This window comes from Camelus ferus, chromosome 18 (assembly GCF_009834535.1).
Source record: "Camelus ferus isolate YT-003-E chromosome 18, BCGSAC_Cfer_1.0, whole genome shotgun sequence".
Lineage (NCBI taxonomy): Eukaryota > Metazoa > Chordata > Mammalia > Artiodactyla > Camelidae > Camelus > Camelus ferus.
This window is the reverse complement of record NC_045713.1, coordinates 28493631-28513174: the sequence shown is the minus strand read 5'-3', so window position 1 is coordinate 28513174 and position 19544 is coordinate 28493631. Positions and strand designations below refer to the sequence as shown.

Sequence of the window (19544 nt, the reverse complement as noted above, 5' to 3'; positions counted from 1 at the left end):
TCAGATAATTATGTTCTGCATCTTTGGCTGAAAACAATAGGTTCAAATAATTTGAGTTATTAATAAAGTCTACACTTTCTCTTCATGAGGTGTGTGTGCGCATTAATGGAAATAGTCAAGGAAACAGAGTTAAAATCCTAATGTCATTAGGCATCTGAGGCTTTATAGACCTACGTGGCTCTTGGGGTATTATAAATATCACTGACACCAGCAATTTTGTGAAGAGCAGTGATAAAGCTGCTGTCTGGAGATCCTCACAGCTTCATAACTTTTGAAAAGAGGGGAGGAAGAACATTGGTATAAGAAACAAGAAGCGCATTTCACGGTGAAGTCTGCTGTTGTGAACTCATAAATCACGGATCTGGTTAGCCTTCCATTTCCAGTGCATACGTGTGATTTCTAACAGATACTAAAAATAATACCAATGAATGGTCTAGAAGGTTGTTAGGGGATAACTCATGGTCCTGTAAGTTAAGAAATGTCCCTGATGACTCCAGTCCTGATGATCAACTGAAATCTTCTTTGTCACTTGCAATTTGAAGTGTATTATTTTCCAAAGCCCTTCCTTTATGTTATCAGTTATTGCACCATCCCCCAAATAATCTATTAAAGGGAACTTCCATTTGTGCTTCTTTTTTTTCCGTATCAGTTTGAGTGACTGTAAAATAATCCTGGTTTTTTTTTTTTTTTGGCCATACCTTGTTTCTAAAAAATTATTGTTAATTGTGGTAAAATATGCATAACATAAAATATACCATTGGAACCATTTTTTTAATTGACATATGGCTGATTTACAATATTGTATTCATTTCAGGTGTACAGCAAAGTGATTCAGCTATATATACACATTTTCAGATTATTTTTCATTATAGGTTATTACAAGATATTGAATATTGTTCTCTGTATTACACAGCAAATCTTTGCTGCTTGCCATTGTAACCATTTTTTTTCTAGTTTTTTTTTCATTGTAATCATTTTCAAGTGTACAGTTCAGTGGCATTAAGCACATTCACATTGTTGTACAATCTATCCACAGAACTTTCTGCATTTGCAAAATTGAAAATGTGGGGTTTTAACCTCCTACGTGTAAACATTGTTTCCATTGTCCCCATTATAAATGATCTACCTGTAGACCTTTCCTCTCTGTCTTCCAGAGTTTTTCGCTTTTCAGTTTCTGCCTCCTTTTTAATTTCCAGGAGTCCTTGCCTTCCTTATTGATCCTTCATACAATACAATTCTTATTTCATTTTGTGATACCTGCTACTCCATGCTTGAGGATATTAATTACAGGTTGAAAGATAATTTTTTTTCCTGTTTCCGATCGCCTGCATCAGCTCCTTCTGTAAATTATTTTTACCTCGTCTGTCATGGGAGAAGAATTCCTCCAAGGTCCTCAGTTCTGGGTTCTGTCTTTCTGTGTCAAGGGCCGTTGAGTAGGACTTGTTGACTGGTGAGATTTCTAAGATGAGTAGGTGGCATGGTGAGTCTATTTCTCCATGGGAGACCCTGAAATGTCAAGCAAAGAGAAGGAAGATAGTCTTTTTTTTGGGGGGGGGTTAATTAGGTGTTTATTTATTTATTTAGGGCACAACTACAGAAACTATAAGAAGATTATGGTTTCTAGGGGTTTGGGGAGAGGGAGGGAGGGAGGAATGAATAGAGCATAACGGATTTTTAGGACAATGAAATTGTTCTGTATGATACTATAGTGGTGGCTACATGTCATTATGCATTTGTCAAAATCCATAGAATGTACAACATCAAGAGTGAAGCCTAATGTAAATGATGGACTTTGATTGATAATAATGTGACGATGTTGGTTAATCGATTGGACCAAATATGCCACTGATGAGGGATGGTGAGGGGAGGGGAGTATATATGTGTGGATGGGGAGGGCTATGTGCGAACTCTCTGTATTTTCTGCTCAATTCTGCTGTGAACCTGAAACTGCTCTAAAAAAATAAATACATAAAAGGAAAAAAAAACAGAATGTTCAAGGCAGTTTTAAAAGGTCCAAAAGTGCAAAAATATCTAGGATTTAACATAAAATTATAGTCAGGTGCTTGTTGTTGTTGCCCCTAGTTCATAACAGTTATTCTAAGCCTCTGGGTGTTTGTAAATTTTGATAATTCTTCTAGGCTGAAAGGTGAATTTTCTGAGTTTTGATGTGCTTCATACAAGGCAAAGATTGCAATAATAACAATAAAAATAATTCCAGAAACAGCCATTATCATTGCAAGAGGAAAAGGTATATGATCAGATAAGAAAGCCACAGCAGAAAGTTCCAGGAACAAAACAAATACTCTAATAAAAAACAACAACAAAATAAAACACAGATACATTTGTAAAAAGTCTGTAAGAAAGCTTCCTGCCGTATTCTCAGCAGCCAGCTGAGTTCCAGCCCTTGCATTAGGTACACTACGTCTCCTGAGCTGACTGGTTATAGAAAGCATCACTTGTGGATTGTGGAATTAAATAGAGAGCCACCAAAATAACTCAAGTCTTGATTGGTATTTTAACAGAGAAATGGGTTGCTTGGCATTTTCTGAACACACCAGAACCCACGCGAAAAGGCTTGACTTCTAATTAATGGGGTTATTAACCAACTCAAAAATCAATGGTTTTTCTTAACCTACACAGACAAAAGCCTCTTACTGAGAGAAAATCTGAGCACGTTTTGCTGCGCAATCACCACTCTTCCTCATTTCAGGAAAGTTAAAAAGACCTTGGCCCAACACAAAATGATCAAATCCTAGGAATGTGTACAATGCCTGAAATATGGTTCTACATGTTTCCCCAAATGAATAATCAAGAATTCCTACATCAGAGTGCAAGTTTCATTTGTTCCTTTTAACTTGAAAGAACACTATTATGACATTGAGTTCCACATCATATGTCATCAGAGAAATGCAAATTAAAATAAGATACCACTACCCACGGATTAGAATGGCCCAAATCCAGAACACTGACAACACCAAATGCTGACAAGTCTCTCTCATTCATTGCTGGTGGAGATGCAAAATGGTACAGCTACTTCGGAAGACAGTTTAGCAGTTTCGTACAAAACTAAACATAGTCTAATCATATGATACAGCAATCACACTCTTTGGTATTTAGCTCAAGGAGTCGAAAACTGACGTCCAGACGAAAAGCTGCACATGGATGTTTATAGCAGCTTTATTCACAATTGCTAGAAACTTGGCACACAATAATAGTAATATTCCAGGCAATGGACTATTATTTAGCACTAAAAAGAAATGTGCCATCAAATCATGAGAAGATATGGAGAAATCTTAAATGCTTATTACTAAGTGAAAGAAACCAGCCTGAAAAGGCTGCCTACTGTATAATTCCAACTATATAACATTCCAGAAAAGGCAAAACTATACAGAACAAAAATATCAATGGTTGCTGGGGGTTCTGGAGGTGGGAGAAGGGGGAAAGGAATAAAAAGTGGTGCACAGGTGATTTGTAGAGCAGTGGAAATACTCTGTGTGAAACCATCATAGTAGATACGTATCATTATACATTTGTCCAGACCCATAAAATGTACACCGAAAGTGAACCCTAATATAAACTATGGACTTTAAGTGATAACGCTACATCAGTGTATGTCCATCAGTAGTAAAAAATGTACCTCTCTGGTGGGGACTTGAGAATAGGTAAGGCTGTGCCTGTGGTGGCTGGGCTGGGTAGGAGGTGTATGGGAAATCTGTAACTTCTGCTCAGTTTTGCTGTGAACCTAAAACTGCTCTAAAAAATTTGTCTTAAAAACAACAACAGAATACCTATATGTGTCCATGTAAGAATTATCTAAGTGTAAGGTTAGTGAGGAATGTCTGGGTAGGACCCAGAGATGGAAAAACCAGATGTCTTTGCTCTACTGATATTCTCTTTTTTTTTTTTTTTTTTTGGAGGAGGGGAAGTAATTAGGTTTATTTATTTATTTGTGTTTGGAGCAGGTACTGGGGATTGAATCCAGGACCTCAAGAATGCTAAGCATGCGCTCTTGAGCTATACCCTCCTCCTCTCTGACTAGTTATTTGCCATGCAGGGTTTAGGAGTTTCCTTTGATAAGTTTCATTTCTTGTAACTTTTCAGTAAGTCATGAGGATAAGGAGAGAAACTCAGTAATCTTCCTTTTATTTTTGAACACTTTTTTTTTCTGATTACAAAGATAATTCCTACTCTTCTTGAAAAATTTGAAAATTATAGAAACACTTAAAGAATAAAAACAAACTATAAGTCACCACTTAAAGATTAACTGTTACTAGCATTTTGTGGAAATTAGCATTTCCAGTCTTTTGGTGCACATATAAACTTTATTCAGAATTGGAAAGAGACTGTATATAATATAACTTTCTCTGTTCTGTTAATAATAGTAAACATCCATGTTTATTAATTTAAACAATGAATTTAAACATTTCTTTACGTGTTTTTCTATATCATCTGTAATGATTGCATAGGATCTGTGTCCAAACCCTAAGGATTTAACCAAATCCTTACTCTAATAATACTATATTAAATTTGTTTCTTGTTATTTTTCCCATATTAGAAATCAGTACCTTTCTTATATATAAATCATTGCATTCAACTTTGATTGTTTCTTTAAAATGAGCATCTATTCCTAACAGTCTAATTGCTGTGTCAATAGGCATGACCACTTAGAAGCTAAAGCCCTTCTCTAGGATGCAGGCTTAATGCTTCATTGCAGGCAACAGGTGAACCTGAGTTATAAGCTTGTGATCAAATCAGATGTGACTTATTAAGCAGCTACTATATGCCACTTTTATAAGTGCAATCTTGTAAGTATATTAATTCCCATTTTATAAATGAGCAGTCTGAGGCTCTGAGAGGTTGAGGCTCAGAGTGCTGGTACAGAAACCGTAAAATTAGGATTGAAACTCAACTCCATCTGGCTCTAGAATAATTCCCTTTCTGCTATACCGGGGATACACAGTTTGCTCATGTTAGGGCACACTTAGAATGTGTCAATATCTGTGCGGTACACAGGGATAGACTGGAAGGGATTTAGAAGCATCTATATGAGATTTGTGGGGAGAATTCAAAGTGTTTTCTGTATTTTAGGATTTTATTAAAATAAAACGTAAATGTACAGTTCAGTCGGTTGGTTTTTTTTTTTTTTTCTTAGTATTTTCACAGAACTCTACAACCATCACTACTAATTCTGGAACATTTTCATCATCCCAGAAGAAACCATACCCTTTAGTCATCACTTCCTGCTCCCTTCCTCCCCATGACCTTGGTAACCACTAATTTACTTTCTGTAGATGGCTTTGCCTATTCTGGACATTTTATATAAATGAAATCTTACAATATATGATTTTTGTGTCTGGCTTCTTTACTTATCATAGTATTTTCAAGTTTCATCCATGTTGCAGCATCTATCAATATTTCATTCCTTTTATGGCTGAATAATATTCCATTGAATGGACGTATCACATTTTCTTTATCCATTTATCAGGTGATAGACATTGGGTTGTTTTCACTTCCTGTCTACTATGAATAATGCTGCTATAATCATTCATGTACAAGTCATTTTTGTGGCTATATGCTCTCAATGCACTTGGGTGTTCCATCTTAAACTCTTTCAGGAAACACCACACTGTTTTCCAAGGCAGTTGTACTGTTTGGATCCCCCCTGCAATGGGATGAGGGTTGCAATTTCTCCACATTGATCTTGTTATTGCCTTTTGGATTATAGCCATCTTAGTAATGTGAAGAAGTATCTCATTGTCATTTTGTATTTTCCTGATGACTAACGACGTCAACCATCTTTTCATGTGCTTGGTGGCCAGTTATGTATCTTCTTTGGGCAAATGTCCATTAAAAACAATTGGATCATGTTTTTATTATTGAGTTGTAAGAATTTATATACTCTAAATAGACATCCCTTATCTAGTACATGATTCGCAGATACCTCCCGTCATTCTGTAGGTTGTCTTCTCACTTTTATGATGGTGTCCTTTATAGCACCAAGTTTTAAATTTGGGTGGTCCAATGTTTCAATTTTTCTTTTATCACTTGTGTCTTACTTGTCATAGCTAAGAAACATCCAAGGTCATGAGTATTCCTGTTTTCTTCCAAGCACTCAAGTACTTACATTTAGGTCTAGGATCCATTTTATTTTCCACTGGTTGAAAAGACTCTCTTTTCCCATTCAATTGTCTTGCCACTCTTGTCAAAAAAAAAAAAAAAAAAAATCTGGATTCTTCTATTCTATTCCCTCGGTCTGTCTAGTTCTTCTTTTTCTAGTTCCTTCCCATGATCTCCACTAGCTCTTCCTTCCAAAAACATACATTCTAAGTTTAAAAGAGTTATTGACAGACATCAAAAGAAGTTCCCTAGCCCCTGGGCTCACCTCCTTGCAGCCAAACTGCTGCCTCTGTAACAAAATTCTGAGGATGCTAGGCTGGGCTAGACTAGGATTCTCTTGAAGTGCAAAGTTGTGTTTTGCGCGTTAGTTTTCCAAGTCTAGTACCTTGGCAGTTTGTAGGAACTTAATGGTTCAAGGATATGTGTAAACAAGTTCACATTGTAGAGCACAGGGAACTATATTTCAGTATCTTGTAGTAATTTATGGTGAAAAAGAATATGAAAACAAATATACTTATGTTCCTGTATGACTGAAGTACTATGCTGTACACCAGATATTGACACATTGTAAACTGACTATACTTCAATAAAAATAAAGAGCTAAAAAAGTAAAAATAAAACAATAGAGGATATACGGATATGTGGATGGCTGAAAGAGTGACATAAAAATTTGGTGGCCTAATGACTGAGGTCCAATGAAGTTTTTGAGCCCATCATTGTAAGGTTATGTACACTGGAGGAATAGACCGTCAGGGAAATCTCTAATGAAAAGTTGATTGTCTAACTTACATCATCAGCTAATGTCTTTTGGACAGCTAGGAGACATCTTTTTTTAGGTGAGTCAAAATTGTACATATGACCTACTTCCTGTAGCTTCAAATATAGAAAATGCCTTTGGTTACACAAACAAGATGTTAATCTCTTAAGACGGTGTTGAGCTAAGATGTAGAATCTGGAGGTAAATATAACCACATAAATAATTCGCTGTTTTCTCTTTCCAGGACCATTATATTGAAATTACTATAACCAAAACTTTTTTGTGGTCTTTGATCACATGCATTAATTCCCTTAGGATCCAAGGATGGATGAGGGCTTCTTAAGGTTCGTGAAGTCCTAGCTGGAAATCTTGGTGTTTTGACTGCTAACACACTAATTGCAGGCAAGGAAAATATAGCAAATTTAAGGAGAAAAAGATGTAGGTAGTAAAGAACCTTCCAATATTTAATTAATTGGCAAAAGACTTCTTCGCTAATTAAACCCTTAAATACCCATGAAAGTAGGTACAGTGTTTTTGGTCTGGTGATAAGGCAACATGACTTAACCATTTCTTCACACTCACATTTAAAGATTTCTCAAGGAGACTATGAAATACAATGTGAACTTTATTAAACACTTGGACAGTCTTAAACACATTCGAGGCATTTAAAATATTTTCCATGCTTTTTAACAGTTTCTCTAAAAAATTTAACTAAGATTCAAACATTTCTACATGCAAAAATGTTGCACATTTCTCTCACCAGATCTGGTTTTGTCCATTAAATCTCTATGGCATGGAAGCTGAATCCGGAAAGTTCAGCACTGACTTCCAGTGAAACATAACCCACATACTCGACCTCTTCACCCACAAAAGAATGTAATTTACTGCATAGATTTCCAGTACCCTTCCTGGCCGCTAGGTAGGTCATTATTGGCTCACGGCCCTCTCAGCCAACAGGTAAGGTGCCCCCCATACTTCCTAAGCCTTGGAAAGCTAGCACTCTGATTTGAACTTTTTCACTACAATACAGAATTGTTCCTAATTCCTCAACTTTGGCCTTCTACTATCAAAAAACCAGCATTCTGCTCAAGAAACAAATAAACCTGCTCTTTGCAATATGGAGAACTACGAGAACTCATGGGAAAACCAGAAGCACAATGGAACAAGGTAAACTTCTACATCATATTCAAGAGACTAAGCTATAAAGAACCACTTGGTTACAAAATCTCTCGTTGCCTGGAGGATGGGATTAAAAACCACACAGCTATCCCCAGAAAACCGTCACACAGAGCATAGACTGCATGACTCCGCAGGTGAGTTTGCCGGATGCAAAGCAGGAGACTTAAACCTTCACCTTTGAGTAAGTGAAGCCAGTCTCTCCCACCACCTTCCCATAGAACCTAGTGTCTATGGAAGACCAACCAGCTAAGCTACACACCTACAACACATTAAATGTAGTACACTCACTTTCAAAAGCCTAAAAGGACAGTGGGATTATTTTGTATTTTAGGGGCTTTCACAATTTAGAAAGTTAATATTGAAATTTAATTTGTGCTGCTAAAAATCAAAACCTGCCTTGACTCCTTGACTTGCCAGAGAACTACGTAAAGCTCTTATTCCTTTAGTCATTATGTTCGTGAACCACATGATCTTTGAAAGTATGCCTTCCCCTGGCCTTTCCTGTGCTATAGTGAATACATCACTCACCACTAGAGATGTGCACCCCAGTTCAAATCCAGGAAAGGGTCGAGTGCCCGAAAAGTCATGTACTGCCTCTTTGATAATGACCCAAAGTTTCAGTCTACTCTCCCGAGCTTGCTACCCTACAGTGGTCACATAGACGTTAAGTCCATATAGGGTGAGGAGTAATCTGGAGGAAGATGGAAAGGCTTATGGAAAATAAATTATTTTCTTGCCTCTAGCACGCAGGATTCAGTTCAGTGCCTCTATGAATGACTCCATCTTAATTTCCCTCAACAAATACAGGCTAACCAGGTGACGTGCAACCTTGGCTGCTAACTACCATCAATTATTTTAACTTTGATTGCACAGCTTTCCCAAGACCCACCAAGGTATACCATCTCGGTACGAGGGCCAAGAAACTGGAGTTGCTAAGTTCCATGGCTGATTTGCACGCAGCAAGCCCATCAGAGGCCTACAGGCAAGCTTTGGAAATGTTTGCGCAGATTACTGTAATGCAGCCTATGTGAATGAATGGTTTAAAGCAGATGAGGAAAAGGGTCGCATCGTAGGCATTCTAGTAAAACCCACAAGATACGGAATGCCAATAGTATACTGAGAAGCAGGTATTATACTTTAATAATAAAAAACACAACCAGAGAAACATTTTCTATTATATTAGCAAATACACAGAAGAGCAATGAAATAAATGGATTTACTTCAAACTACTGGTTCTCACACCCATGAACATACATGAGAATTACTTGTGGAAGTTTTAAAGAGTCTAGGCCTCACTCGGAGGCTGCAGTGGGGGTCAGGACCCAGGTATTTTTAAAAAGCTCTTTGGATAGCTCTGATGAGTTTCCTGCTGGTTGAGTCTCTGATTTTAGGTTAACTGGGGTACTTTGGATTTTTTTGGCCATTGTTTGGGGGTTTGGGGAGCTTTTTTTGCAGATTTGCTAGCAGTAGTGAAGAACTTGGCCTCTGGCTTTTTGGGAGATTGTCTTGGGTCTTTCTTCCCCAGCGAAGAGTTTCTTTCTTTCTCCACCTCTTCTTTGATTTTTGCCTTCTTCCCTGTGCCTTTACCTGGGGTCTTGGGCTCCACAGCTGTCGGGGTCTCCAAAGCCGGGGAGGCCTTTCTCTTCTTCCCACGAGGTGTATTGGGACCAGGACTCTTCTTTGGAGACTTCTTTCCTGTGGCATGTTTTTGTATCTAAAGAAAAAGAAAAAAGTTAAGTCAGGGGACAAAGAGGAGAGGGGACAGGACGACTGACAATGTAACTTCAAGATTCATTGTCCTCAGCATGATGAACAAGGAACAGCTTTTTTCCTTCTACCTTGCAAACGTTTTGTAAGGTAGTTACATCCTATCATTCATTGCTGTAAAAAGGACTGCAACACCTTCTGTTCCAATCAGAGGAAAACCATCTTTCCCCATGGCTGGGGTTAAGGGCTCCTGGAAGAACACACTGGGAGCACAGCAGGGAGACCTGTGATCTAACCCTGACTATTCTTCACCTTCAGCTGTAAACTCCTTGCACATGGGTTAGGGCAGGGGGTTGGTTCCCAAACAAAGTGTGTAAAAACCAATGGTAACTGTTAGAAAAATCCATTTCCCAGGATGTGAGTCACAGATCCTTTGATGGGACTGTGCTCAAGGCTGGGAATTCTGGATTTTCCAAGCACTCTAGATGATATGGCTGATGATTTAGGTACGGGCTGTGCCATAAGATGTGCCATGAGCCCCTTACACGGGTCTTGTTCATGGATGGTAGGGGAAGCCCTCTAGTCTTCTAGGGACCATTTCTTCCCTTATTTTCCAGAGGTCCCCTCCAATAGCTGGATGGATACTATAAGTATGAATAAAAGCAGTATCAGAGAACCCCACAATAAAAACTCAGTTCCTTTACATCATCTCCCCTGAAACCCATTAAGTCAGATTTCTGTTAGGAACCATGCAAGGCAGGGTATTTGAAAGGTTTCAGATGAAGGATCCAGTATCCAAGTTTCCTCTGGCAAGTTTTCTGAGATGAAGTATGTGATGACTCACCTTCAGAGACTGAACCTGCTTTTCAAAACCACAGGCAGGCAATGTTTCTTAAAATTATTTATCCAGCCGAGTCTCCCTTGATTCTAAGGTACACAAGAGGCCGTGCTGACTATACCCCACTCCCATACCTCAGAGGAGGGTAAAGTCAGTCGGGGTAACTAGCTCAGGGGTTCTTGGGGTTAACCCTAGTATTTTTCATCTATCTCTTCACAATCGTTGGTGGAACAGGTCTCACTTGAAAGAGACTTCTACAAATGACGACCCCCAGCTGCGAAGCGCTGCCTGTACTCAGCGGTGCCTGCCTGACACACGGGGGCCCGGAACCTGTCCATGATGAATAAAAACCATTAATGAAAATACCTCCACGTTTCCTGCAGCTGGAGTTTCCCTCGCTGGTACCAGGAGTGGGATTTCCTCTTCAGATTCATCTTGTGGTTTGGGCTGGGCTCTTACTCCACTGGCCACCTTCTGGGGTCCAGGGTCCTGTGCTGGAGCACCACCAGTTTTGGGGGCCACTTCATCTGTAGTTGGGGCTGATGCAGCCTTCCCAGCCTGTTTCATAAGTTTTTGTTTTCCTTTCTTCTCCCGTTGTTTTTTAAAATATTCTATCCTCTTTCGGCCTTTCTTCGCATCCTACCCAAAAAATTAAGCATAATTTTAGTAGGGGAAACTTTTTGTTGGTAAATAAATGGCACAGACTTAGCACTTGCAGTCAGGTTATTCATAAGCTCCCTGAAAGGGCCTTGACCTGTACAAGACCCCAGTAAACGAACCCCACCACCAGCACCTGAACCCCAACTCCAGTGTCTTGGAGTCACAGCCAAAGATGCATTTTATGGGGTAAATTATACTGAGAATCTGGGTATCTGAAGTATGCAGTCACAGGTTTTGTGGAGTCAACCCCATTTACAGGCCAGTCACAAGTCATCCAGACTACGTAATACGTGATGTGAATCAGCTGGTCTTCCGCGTGTGCAGGTCCCACATCTGCAGATTCAACCAGCCTCAAATCAAAAAATATTCAGGAAAAAAAGAACCCAAAAAGTTCCAAAAAGTAAAACTTGAATTTGCTGTACTCTGGCAACTCTTTACATAGCATTTACACTGTATTAGGTCTTATAAGTAATCTAAAGGTGGTTTAAAAGATGTGGAGGATATGCACAGCTAACGTGCAAACACTACGCCCCTTTATACAAGGGCCTCGCAAATTTTGGCCATCTGTTCGGGGGAACCACACCGACAGAGATGGGTGACTGGACATCCCCATGAAACTGTCGCAAAAAACAAAAACAAAAAACCTGCTTTTTTTTATTCCTACCTCAGTTTGTGATTAAGAGTTAAAACAGTAACACGTTTACATAGCTAGAGGCCCATCACCCTCACCACACAGTACTGTTTAATAACATCTACAGTGGCGTCCAAATTCCATCCTAACCAGCAATTCCAACATCTTCACAAAGCCCTCAACTGAATCTGCTGACACATGGCAAAAAATTCAGACTTCCTGCTTCCACTTATAGCAGTCTTGTTATTCCGGATTCTCCTCCCAATGAAAATGAGTAAAAAAGTGGGGCAAAATATTAAATTTTTTTTCATAAAAGCACTGACAAGCTGATTACACTATAAGCAATTTTTGCCCTGAGAGTATTTGCCTATGCCTAACTTTCAAGAGTTGTGTAAGAGTGGGAGCAGGAGGGCAGGGGTGCGGAGAGAAATCAAACCCCAGCGTCCACACCAGGCAGGGATTCGAAGAGAAAACTCCCTTCACAATAAGCTGGGACCCCAATGAGTCAGACCCTCAGGGTAGAGAGAAACAGGAGGCTGAGCTGTGAGGATTTATCATGATGGGTGGGTTTTTGTCATTGGGAACCTCAAGCCTTGAATGTGCTTTCGGTGAGTGCCCCAAGGTGTGTGGCCGTCGTAAGTGTAAACCCTCTGGGGAAAGAAAGATCTTCATCCCGCCCATCAGATTAGCCTACAAATAACTTCCCAAATGGAATGACCACCACAAAGTCCAAGATAACCAAGCACATAAGGCACCAGCAGGGAGAGACAAGCAGCTGCATCACCTATTATGTCAATTATCAGACAACAGAACAACGACACTTAACACGTTACAAGAATGAAGACAAACTGGAAGAATATTCATAGATAACAGGAAACCAAAAAAGGTACAGTACAGCCAACTTGAAAAAGAACAAAACATGGAACTTACAAAAGTAAAAAAATAAAAAGATCGTGTCTAAAAACTCATTGGACACAAGTATGTGGCTGGAGAAAGACTGAATAAACTAGGAGACTGGTCCAACTGAGAGCAAACAATTTCATTTTCTCTCCTGTGGCTCCTTCTGCAGTAGAACCAGGAGGACAGAAAACCTACCCAGCAAAACCAAGGGGTATCTGTCAGCCTCATACAATCTTAAAATCTGCCTATAAGTAAGCAAGGACTTAATAGACTAGATTCTGGTTTTCCTCTTCCTCTCAGCTCCCCTCACCACCACACAGGTCCCTTCTGAGCCCCATCAGTCCTTCCGTTCTCTCTTGTCCAGCCGTGTTTACACCCAATTAAGCCTGTCCAGGGTCTGGATTTGTACTTACTTTCTTCTTCTGACTCGGTGTGCGCAGTCCCTTGGCTTCACCCCGGCTGCTGACAAACGAAGAGAAGACAGGCAGGGACACCGATCTCTCGGTCTTCACGTACAAGAGCTTCACGCTCTCCCACTTCTGAAACAAGAAGAGTGACATCAGCTGCACATGCTTTGTTCCTTTTAAACAAACGACTGGTTAAAGCATCTGCTAGACTGTACCTCCGGCAGTTTCTGTGAAAGCCTTTTTGTGACAGCAACGACATTTTCGACGATGTGCTGAACCTGCATTCCAGTGTGACCGATGCGTATGGTACTGAAATTTAATAAAGCATTAGACATAAAGATTTAAAAAAATTTTTTGTTTTTCAAAATAAAGCAAAGGCAAGTATGTGAGAAATACACACACAATCCTGAAAACATTTCAAGGTAGGAAAAATTAAAATCTTTAGGTTCTCGATTTGAAAGGAAGATGATCATCTTTTATGTTCTAAAAATGCTGTCCTCCTGACATATGTCCTACCATTAAGAGGTGACTGAGGAGTTGGCGCCTAACCATGTGAGGGTGGGAGGGTCAGCGGCAGGGCCAAAGGGAGCTCTACCTTCATCCTAGAAAACACAGGTCACTGAGTCAGCCTGAGCACAATTACCCCCAGGAGTGGCTGTTCTGAAACAGAACTCCCCCCACGAGGACTGTAAAGGTCCACTGCCCGGAAGCAGCTGCCATCTCTAAGACAAATATGATGGTATGCAGCGTCTTCTGGCCAAAAGCAAGACCATCCCTTCAGCTGAGGCACAGTGCAGACACAAGCCAACAGGGAAGCCCAGAAGTGCCACTGCTCAGCTACTGGGTCTGCTGGTCCGTGCCAGTCCCCATCCTTCCTGCCATGGGAGCTGACAGGCAGGCCGGCTGTTGGTGAGGTGTCTGCAGAACGAGGAGGACACGGGCTGGTGCTTCCACCTGCCTCTAGCCAAAGGGGCTCTGCTCACTCTGTGTGCCCCCTGCCACCAACCTGCAAGTACACCCCGGGCTTCCCAGATGGAAGGATGGCAAGAATTGGGTGTTGTGGGGAGGAAGACAGAAAACTACTGTTGGGGAAAGATGGGAAAAGAGATGAAGGAATGGTTTAGACTTTGTATTCTTATTAGTTGTCCAGAATTTTTCTTAAGCTGTGGGTTTTGGCTTGGAAGAACCCCTGGGGCAAAAGACAGCTACTCCTTCACCTGCCTTCATGGTGCTGCCCCCTTTCCCAGCTGTTCACTGATCCCATGAACCAGACCTCTGACCTTCCAGAGCCACCACTTTAATGTCAGCTTATAATCAAAGGAGGAGAGGGGCTTGGGTCCAGGCCTGACCATCAACTCTTCTCAGCTGCTTAATTACAACCAATCCGGGGGGTCCCTACCTGTTGGCAGAAGGCAACACCAGAGTCCACCAGTCTTGCCTCGCCATACCCTGCTCCGGCCTACCTGGAGACACTGCTGAGGACTGGCCTCTCTGGTGAGCAGAGTCAAGACATTTTGGTGGCCCTGTTTTATGATATATGTGAGCACTGGGTAGACATGGGCTCCTGGGGTCTCTCTGGGAGGAAGGGTTGCACCCTACAGCCCTGCCCTACTGGCAGGTGCCCATCCCTACACCACAGACCACCCCCCTCCAGTCATCAGATTAAGTGTTTAATGAAATGCTTTTGAATATGCTTAAAACTCCCTTCCTCCCCACAAACTCAAACTTAACCTGCTTCTCAGCCTAATAAATAAATTAAAAAAAAAAAGCTGAGCCACACTATCCACCTGGAAGCTGGAACGCACTCACTGCCCTAAAACGTCTTGGTTGGTATCTGGGGCTGGGTGTGGGGAGTCCACCCAGCTCAGCGTCCAGAGAAAAGAGAAGATCAATGCAATAACACAGACACTAGACAGGATGATGGAACAGGAGGGACACGGAATTCATTAAACAAGAAGTTAAAGCAAGACTGAAGTGGACCTTTACTTTAAAGGATAATGTGGTGCCAGTCAACACGAACGCCCAGTACCACAAATGTTCTCTAAGCATCAGTCTTATTCTCCTGCTTTCCTGAGTCTAGAGGTGCCCTGTCTAACAGAGTCAACATTAGCACTAGCCACACGTGCATTTTTAAACTGAAAATAAGTTAAGATCAAGTAAAGTTTGAAATTCAGTTCCTTGGCTGCAGCAGCCACATGTGGCCAATTTTCTTGTGAGTTTGCACAGCTATAGACCATCTCCATTACTGTGGAAAGTTCTAGGATGCAGTACTGTTCTCGAGAACTGAATACTCCTAAAGAAAGAATTTTAGTTTTAACAGAATGATCTGGTTTCATTAACACTATCTTATACAAAAAAAGTTTGTAAAATCATTATTAAATGTAAGATTAAACAAAGGCACACGTGAATGCCTTCTACTTACCTGCAAGAACCACTTTTAGAGATGTTTAAAACGGTTCCCCCGACACAGTCATTGATCTCTTTGGATAAATTCTTGGCCAGAAGGTTTACAGGCACTGGAACTCTAGAACGACACACAGGCATTTAGGGCAGCACACACACACCTACAAATTTCATGCTACTCAAGTCCTGTCATTGCTGGGAAACTCACTTCTTTCTATTGTAGAAATGCTTCCCAAGGTGTGAGGGTAAGAGCCGTCTGATTCTAGCATCGGCAAGGAAGAAGTTGAAACTACTCAAGAGGCGCTGCTTGGCTTCATAAGCTTTATATTCCTTTTTTAAAGTTCGGAGGGGTATAATCTGGAAAACGTAAGAAAATGTAGAAACATGAATCTGTACACAAAACAGCAACAGACTCACAGATGTAGAAAACTTCTGGTTACCAGGGGGTGGGGGGAGGGACAAATTAGGAGTGTGGGATCAACAAACGCCTACATATAAAATAGATAAGTGATAAGGATGACAGCACAGGGAACTATACCCAGTATCTTGTAATAACCTATAATAGAATAGAATCTCCAAAATAAACAAAAACCCTGAATCACTATGCTGTACACTTGAAACCAACAATATTGTAAACCAACTATAATTTAAAAAAAAAAAAGAAAGGAAAAAAAGTGTGAAAACGTAAGTTAAGAACCCAAACAATAACAAGAAACACTGGGACAATTTGTATCCAGATTTCAAAATGCGCCGGAGCCACAGTTGTGTGAACACGTGGGTGTCTGAAGCAGCATGGGCTCAAGGCTGAATGCTGGGGGCACAGGGGCAAGGGAGTCGGGACCCTCCCTGAGAGAAACTGGACCAAAAGCTACAAAAAGCGCGAGAAGTGCCAAGTCAGAGGCAAACCTGGGACGCCCTGGAAGTAGAGAGGAGCACATAACAGAGCAACCTTCTGGAAAATCTTTTAAGGTATAGAAGTTACTGATGTAGACACTGAGCTTTTAGGAAAATAAACCTCAACAGCTCATCCGTCACAGGGAAGAGGGAACTGCCCTACCTAAAGCCAATGAGAATTAAATGAAAAAGAGAAAAGTAAGTTTGAAATCAAACTCTTAAAAGAGAAATATGTACCAGGTGATATAAGAATGTATTACTTGTCACTTCAGTTGAAACTAATCTTTGAATTGCCTTGAAAATATTAACCTGCTCCCTACCTGAGAAATGGTTTTAATCTTATGCTTGTTCAAAAGCTTCTTATAAAAACGTTCTGTCTGTTCAGGAGTTAAATTCGGTTCGTCTTTGGTAAATAAACAGATATCTGCTAAATCTGATCGAATACAATGAGGCAAGGACCTGCAAAATACACAAGAAAAAAATGAGGAATAAAGCATTATAACTGATAACATATGTTTATATTCCGTAGGACACAATAAATTCACTGTTGTTTCAATAAGCTTCATTCATGCTTTTTAAGTAAATATGCTACTGAGAACGTTTATAAATATATCCGGTTTTTAGTAGTACACAGGAGAGAATTAAGATTCAAACACTAAATCACCACAAATATCTACAAGCCAAAAAATCAATTAATATTTGGGATACAATCAGAGTTGAGATACAATCAAAGAGACTCAAAACAGTGCACATTCTTATTTTATATGTTGCTATATATGCACATGTACCATAATGTTTCTTCAGAACTTTACTCTGCAAAACACCCCTGGGCTCCATAAACAACTTAACTCTTACTAGATGAAACAGAGAACGGAGAAAACCAACAGGGACCAGCAAACATGCATCAAGTTGAGTCTCAAAGAGGAAAAAAGGATTCGCCCACATTCTAGGCCTACATGTTCCGAGGAAACATCTCCTCGGTTTAGGAAGAGAGCAAGCCACAGAAGTATGACTTGGCAAAGGAGATGGAGGTGCTGCAGAGCTGGCTCACCAAGAAGTGAGCAGCTGGGAAAATATCCTGGAGAAGCTCAGAGGGCTTTCCAGAAGGGAAAAGTGCCTGGGCAGAGGTGTGCAATCAAGAAGACACACCAGATACATAAAGCAAAAACTAAGGCAATTGGGCTGCGGCAGTTTGTGAAGGTGAGTTAAGAGAGAATCTGAAGATCAAAAGGGTCTTTCCAATTTGTAAACATTCTTAACCCACACTCCCACCCCTTTTTCCTATGGGGAAAAGAAAAGAAAGAAGCTATCCCACACACTGCTTTCTATAGCAGAGCTGCTCTTCTGACACCCAAGAAATGAGAATTCCAGAGAGGCAGGGTTGCCAGACAGAATACAAGACACCCAGTTAAATCTGAATCTTTTTTTTTTTTTAGTATAATTATGACCTACTTACCCTAAAAAATTGCTTGTATTTTTATTGTTAAGTCGGGCATCTCTGACATAAAGAGTCCTAGCAGTAAGAATGTGTAACCACCATGGGTTTCTTTTCTACAAGGAGTTTGCTGCCAAGTTTTTTTTAACAGTCTCTGTATAAAAGAGTGAGTTCAGAACCTCAGGAATTTTAGCTTGGAACTGGCCTGACGTGGAAAGATAACATAATCTATGAAAATACAAAAGCTGTTTAATTTATTCTAAACTGTGTCCTCTCAAAAACCAGGTTTTCCAATTCAACATAACTGTTCAGGTTAAACCAACCACCATATATCCAGAACACTGGTGAAAAGTTCTGGAAAATTTAAGCACGTCTGAATTCCTATGGGACTTTTTTAGGTACAATTATTTCCAACTCAGATACTTTGAATCTGCCAAGTTTCCACTAGAAACTAAGTTGCCAACTGTTAAAAGTACCACAGAATGCAGATAAAACCAGCAAAGACAGAAAACCCGAACTTACAATTTGACCCGCAGTTCTTTACTTGGAATCCTCCATAATATCACCATTAAAAAGAAATTTTCATTCTCATTCAAAAGCAATCCATTCGGGTTTTTCCTTGATCTGGAATGTGCCAAGAGAGCCTCTACTGCCTTTCTAACCTGCAAAGTGGAGATACTCAAGTAAGATAAATCTCAACCGAATTCCCATAATTTACCCCTGCTCAAATTCTATTTTAGAAGGTAACCTCCACAACCATATCCATCAGGATCCTGCAATTTGTACTCAGAGGAATGTAGACACCTCAGTATCGGCTAATAGCATCGTCTACAGAAAAGAGCCTCTTCTACGTAAGACATTGAGCCAGATGGTAACACGATTCCCCTGCGCTCGACGTTGAAGGCAGTAATCCTCGTAAAAGCGCAGTACATCTGTATCTAGCATTTCCTGCGCGCTTATTAGGTTCCAGGCCCCTGGTCACCGCGCTTTACGTGCATCACCTCCTCTGACCCTGGAGAGCAGAGTAGAAGGCAGTAGAGCGCATTTAAACACGAAATAACTGAGCCTTGTAAAATCAAGCGACTGGTCAAAAGTCAAACGGCAGGGAAGCAGAGCCAGGTGGATCTCACCTTAGAACCCAAATTATACCTGCAATCCAACTCAACAGAGCCAGGGTGCAGGGCTGGGGGAAGCGGGCACCTACCCACGCGTATAAAGGAGCGGACGAGCGGAGGGCACCGCGAACCAATGACCCTCCCAAAGCTCCGGAGGCGTCTACTCAGGCGCGGAGCCCGCACTCGGCACCCCGCAACTCACAAGGCCACGGCCACCCGGCTTCCGAACTCTTCCCTAGGGGCCACACACCTGCTCTTCGTCCAGCTGCTCCAGTGCGGCTGGAGTCGCAGGAGTCGAGGCTGAAGTTGCGGTGGAGGCGGACGGTGGAACCTGGGCCGAGGCCGAGTCCTCCATTTCTTCTTCACCTCGTGCAGATGCGCGTGCGGATCCCGGGAGCTGGCTCCCCTTGCGCACGCGCGAACCTGGGCTCGTAGCCGGAAGCCGGGGGGCGGGGACCAGGCCCTTGCGTCACATCCGGGAGCGCCGGGTCAAGCCCTGGG

The 19544-nt window shown here is 41.1% G+C and overlaps 1 protein-coding gene across 1 annotated transcript; it reads right to left on the bottom strand.

The window, feature by feature from the left end:
* Positions 1-7479: 7479 nt before the first annotated feature.
* Positions 7480-19468, bottom strand: RSL1D1 (ribosomal L1 domain containing 1). Its single transcript, XM_006190989.3, has 9 exons — positions 19294-19468; positions 18451-18590; positions 16814-16952; positions 15808-15956; positions 15619-15720; positions 13412-13505; positions 13203-13328; positions 10965-11237; positions 7480-9767 (listed from the first exon to the last, which is right to left on the bottom strand). Exons 1-9 carry the CDS (start codon positions 19396-19398, stop codon positions 9441-9443), a joined length of 1455 nt encoding a protein of 484 aa, XP_006191051.2. The 5' UTR covers positions 19399-19468; the 3' UTR covers positions 7480-9440.
* Positions 19469-19544: the final 76 nt, after the last annotated feature.

Excerpts from the sequence above, each read along its gene's own strand:
- RSL1D1 (XM_006190989.3), bottom strand. The coding sequence starts at position 19,398 with ATGGAGGACTCGGCCTCGGCCCAGGTTCCACCGTCCGCCTCCACCGCA. Across the intron at positions 15,957-16,813 it reads AGATTAAAACCATTTCTCAG|ATTATACCCCTCCGAACTTT; the intron begins GTAGGGAGCAGG and ends TACGTTTTCCAG. Across the intron at positions 11,238-13,202 it reads CACCGAGTCAGAAGAAGAAA|GATGCGAAGAAAGGCCGAAA; the intron begins GTAAGTACAAAT and ends TTTTTTGGGTAG.